At 37.1% G+C, this 4139-nt stretch overlaps 1 protein-coding gene across 1 annotated transcript; it reads right to left on the reverse strand.

Annotated features, from left to right (window-relative positions):
* Positions 1–325: 325 nt before the first annotated feature.
* On the reverse strand, positions 326–1601 carry LOC114294334 (protein EXORDIUM-like 2). The gene has a single exon (XM_028238457.2). It carries the CDS (start codon positions 1395–1397, stop codon positions 480–482), a length of 918 nt encoding a protein of 305 aa, XP_028094258.2. The 5' UTR covers positions 1398–1601; the 3' UTR covers positions 326–479.
* Between the last annotated feature and the right edge of the window lie 2538 nt (positions 1602–4139).

Raw genomic sequence — 4139 nt, forward strand, 5'->3', positions numbered from 1 at the left:
ATCATATAAGATCCTTTCCATTACATTGAGGGTTGTAAAATAATAATGAGAATCTATTATTATTTTAAATTAAAAATATATTATAAATCTTTAAATGATGTAATGAAAATCTTCTAATACAAATTTGGTATAGAAGGGATCACAAACCTAGAACATCTAATAATTTTTCTGCCTTTTAATGTGCCAGTTTTTTTTTTTTTTTTTTTTTTTTGCGCTGAATATATACCTTTGAAACAATTAGAGTAATATTTAATTCAAAAAACAAAAGGAAAAAAAAGAAAAAGAAAAAAAGAAAGCATCTTTTTGCCAACAGAGAATTGAACAGTTGAAAGAAAAAATATAAAACTAGCATTTTTAATGTTCTTTTTCTTCAAATTAACAAAGTAATTTTGAAACTTGTATAGGAACCATATTATGCAGTATATAAATAATAAAAATCAAATGTACATCAGATGGAAATTTATTGTATTATTTTTCGTTCACACGAGTGTCTTGCAGGTGGAGGTCTGTGGGTCCCACATAGCCGGCAGCAGGTACTTGCGCCCGTTTACCGCATTCGCATTATAGCTCGCACCCGTAGCCTTATCCACCAAAACCGACCCAGCATATCCGGGGTATGCTCCGGACCCGAATATACCCTTGCAAGCCGTTACGGCCTCCAACGGCGCCGTCGCAGGCCCCTGGAAGTAACCATCGTCAAAAGGGTTCGTCACCGTACCGGCCAAAACCGTGGCCAAATTGATCACCATTCCGTCAACCCCAACGTCGCCGTTTGGAGCCACCAATGGCGGAGTCTGGGGTCCAAATATGGGTTGGTGAAATGGCCAAGCACACTGACCCGGGCACTGACTCACCGGGTTGCCCACCCACGCGTAGGCGAACCTGCTCTGCTTGTCCTTTGGGTTAGAAAAACCAGACCCGTGAGTCCCGCACCGGCTCATGCAAAAGCCGTCGACGGCGACATCAGCCGCAGTCAAAACCACATTGATAGAATTCACATGCGGGGCTTTGGAGGCCAAAGAGATTATTTGAGAGGTCGTCAGTGATTTCCCAAGGGAGTAATTCTCGTCGAGGATTTGGGTGCCGAGGACGAGTGTGGAGGCGCCGCCTTTGTACTTCTCAGTGGTCTGCCACCAGGACGCGGCGGAGGGTGGCGGCGCATTGGGGGAGTTCAAGGACTGGAGGAAGTCAAGGATGATGGAGCGCTGGGAAGGGGAGAAGTTGCCGTACCAGAGGAGGTTGAGGGTGAGATTGCCTTTGAGAAGTGGGCCGTTGTGGTATTTGAGAGTGAGAGGCTGTTGCTGAACCAGAGCTGCGAGCTTGCGGGAAGTGGCAGAGGAAGGGATGGGTAGGGTAGAAATTAGGAGGAGGATGGTGAAATGGTAGAGAGAAGACATTTTAGAGATTGGTGGGAGAGGCTTGAAAGAGACTTGTTTGTTACTAGTTTTTTGACTGTGTTTTCTTCTTGTTGTGATGGACGATGGTGTTGTGGGAGGGAAGAGAGTGTGTTTATATATGGATGTTGTATTGTAGTCGGGTGGGCACGTAGAAGGAGCGTGTGTGGACAGCTGTGAATCGCAAAGTTGGGAATGTGTCTGTGTGGTTTGACTAAACTTGGGTTGGTGTCGGTTTAAAACCATGGGGGAAGGGGGGTTTCTGTCTATTAAGAAGTACAACAATGCTATATATCACTAAATTTTTATTATGAGTAATGCTAGAGATAACTAAATTTTTATTATGAGAAATGTTAGAGATCCTAAATATTTTACTAAAAGTTTTATTAAATGTCTCATATGGGTGTGGGACCCACACAATATGGGTCCCATGTGGGTCCCACACCCATGTGAGACATCTGGTAAAATTTTTGATAGAATTTTTGGACCTCTAACATTTTTATTTTATTATTAATATCACTATTAATGATATGATAAATAACAAAAAAACAAAAAACAAAAATTAAGATACAAAACACATATAACAGTAGAGACCTATTGCCACATCTTAGTGCAATCACTAATTAGTTATCCACATCATTTGAACGTGGTTTATTACGGGAATGTGCTAGTGCTGGAATCACCGCTCATTCCTATATGAACAATTTTAAATGTACATTATTTTATTATTAATTTGTGATCAATTAATAGTACTTTTAGGTTGTAAGAGCATTTTCAATAGTTAATCTTTTTTTTTTTATTATCAAATTTAATTAAAAAAAAAAGACTATTTTCTCAATTTGATATAGGCTACTTCAATGATTATCATCAAAGGCAGGGGTCGATCGACCGGTAAGCAAATATTTTTTTTAATTTTTAATTTTTTACTTGTTTGAACCTGAATATTTGAACTGTTTGAACCTTTTACCGGTTGATCGGTTGGTCGACCGGCCGGACGTCCAGCAGGTTGACTGTGACCCCACTTGCAACGTTACAGCACAGTAAATTAGTGAAGGCTCATGCATATTCTCAATTTGATGAAAAATTTACTCCGTTCTTAGTTTGATATCGATTTAGTGAAACCATTGGAGCAAAACAAGTGACTTTTTTCATCAAATTCAAATTTGATACTGAATTTGATTCTCCGTTGGAGATGGTCTAACTTATAAAGTTTAGAAAAAAGAAAAAAAAAATGATTGTGGTATCTGAATTTAAGTGAGAATATAAAATAAATTATTATCTATTCTTTTTATTATGTTTGTATGAATAAATTAGCAAAGTATGTGAGATAGAAATTTTGGATTTTTTTTTTTTTTTTTTTCATAGTAGGCAATTTTGATGTTACGAAAATTATCTCACCAAATATTACCACTTTTAATAAGAAATATGAAACCAACAAAATAAAAGAGTTCAATTTTTCACTATTTCTTACAATTTCCCATCTAACTTACAAATTAAACATAGAAAAGAGTACAATTTATCTTCATTTCTTATCATTTCTAATCAAATCATTTGATCCACACGGAGTGTATATTTGTTGATCTAACTTCGAGAGGGAGAATTGTGTTCAATTTTATAATTGAATTTTGTGCACATAAAATAAAAATGAAAAATTAGATATATGACCCAAATTTTTGAAAAAATTATTTAGAAATTAATAAAATGTAACTAATATATTGTTAAGTACTTCAATGATGTAAAACAATAAAAAAATGTAAAGTTATTAAATATTTTCAAAGTATTATGTTTCATTATCTACGTTGTACACTTTCAACAAATGAAAAATTACAAAACACATTAAATGAATTATTATTTGTCATCTATGTATATTACAAAAATGAGTCAACATATCTTATTTATAAAAAATTTCATTAGATCATTGCTTTGGATCACCATATGCCACATAAAATTCCAAAATTAGTGAATAATTACTTCAAAAAAAACAAGTGATATATACTAATCTTCAATAACTATGGTTACTTCCAATTCAACTCGTCTTTCCATGAGGCTCTCCTTCTGTTAGCACCGGCGACCGGATCACGACATCTCAAGAGGAAGATGATCATCTCATTCGAAGTACAAAAAAGATTAAAAGCAAGGAATCCATGGGGGAACAGGATATGGAGATCACTACTGAAAGCACATCATTTCCTAATCCCCTATACCCATCAGAGGCTATTTCGGATCTCCCCTCCCTTTCGGAAGATGTCGGAATTGACCCTCCCAAGGCGAAAACGTTCAAAGAAGCCCTCGCAATACCAAAGAGCAGCGATTTCTATTTTGATGATGTCGTAGACACCCTTTCTCTCTGATGATGAAGATGAAGACGAAGATGGGGATACCAACATCCATAAGGATGATCACCCCACGGAGCCCACTAGTATACCAAGAATATCTCTCCCCAAGAAACCCCTACAGCAGATTAGGAAACCATGGACCAATACTCTTATTGTTCATCTTCTTGGTAAGAGCATAGGGTATCGGATGCTCTGCAACAGAGTGAAGACCCTGTGGGCAATCCAAGAGGACTTTGATGCCATAGATTTGGGAAATAACTATTTTTTGTTCAAGTTTTCTTTCCAGGACGATTGCAACCATGTCTACACAGGAGGTCAATGGATCATCATGGACCATTACCTTCCGATTCGGAAATGGGAGCCTGACTTTAAGGCATCGGAAGCCTTTGAAACCACTACTGCTGTATGG

Source organism: Camellia sinensis, chromosome 6, assembly GCF_055761805.1.
Source record: "Camellia sinensis isolate YWXY chromosome 6, ASM5576180v1, whole genome shotgun sequence".
Taxonomy (NCBI): domain Eukaryota; kingdom Viridiplantae; phylum Streptophyta; class Magnoliopsida; order Ericales; family Theaceae; genus Camellia; species Camellia sinensis.

Bases quoted from the DNA above. Each gene is read 5' to 3' on its own strand.
- LOC114294334 (XM_028238457.2), bottom strand. From the start codon at position 1,397: ATGTCTTCTCTCTACCATTTCACCATCCTCCTCCTAATTTCTACCCTA.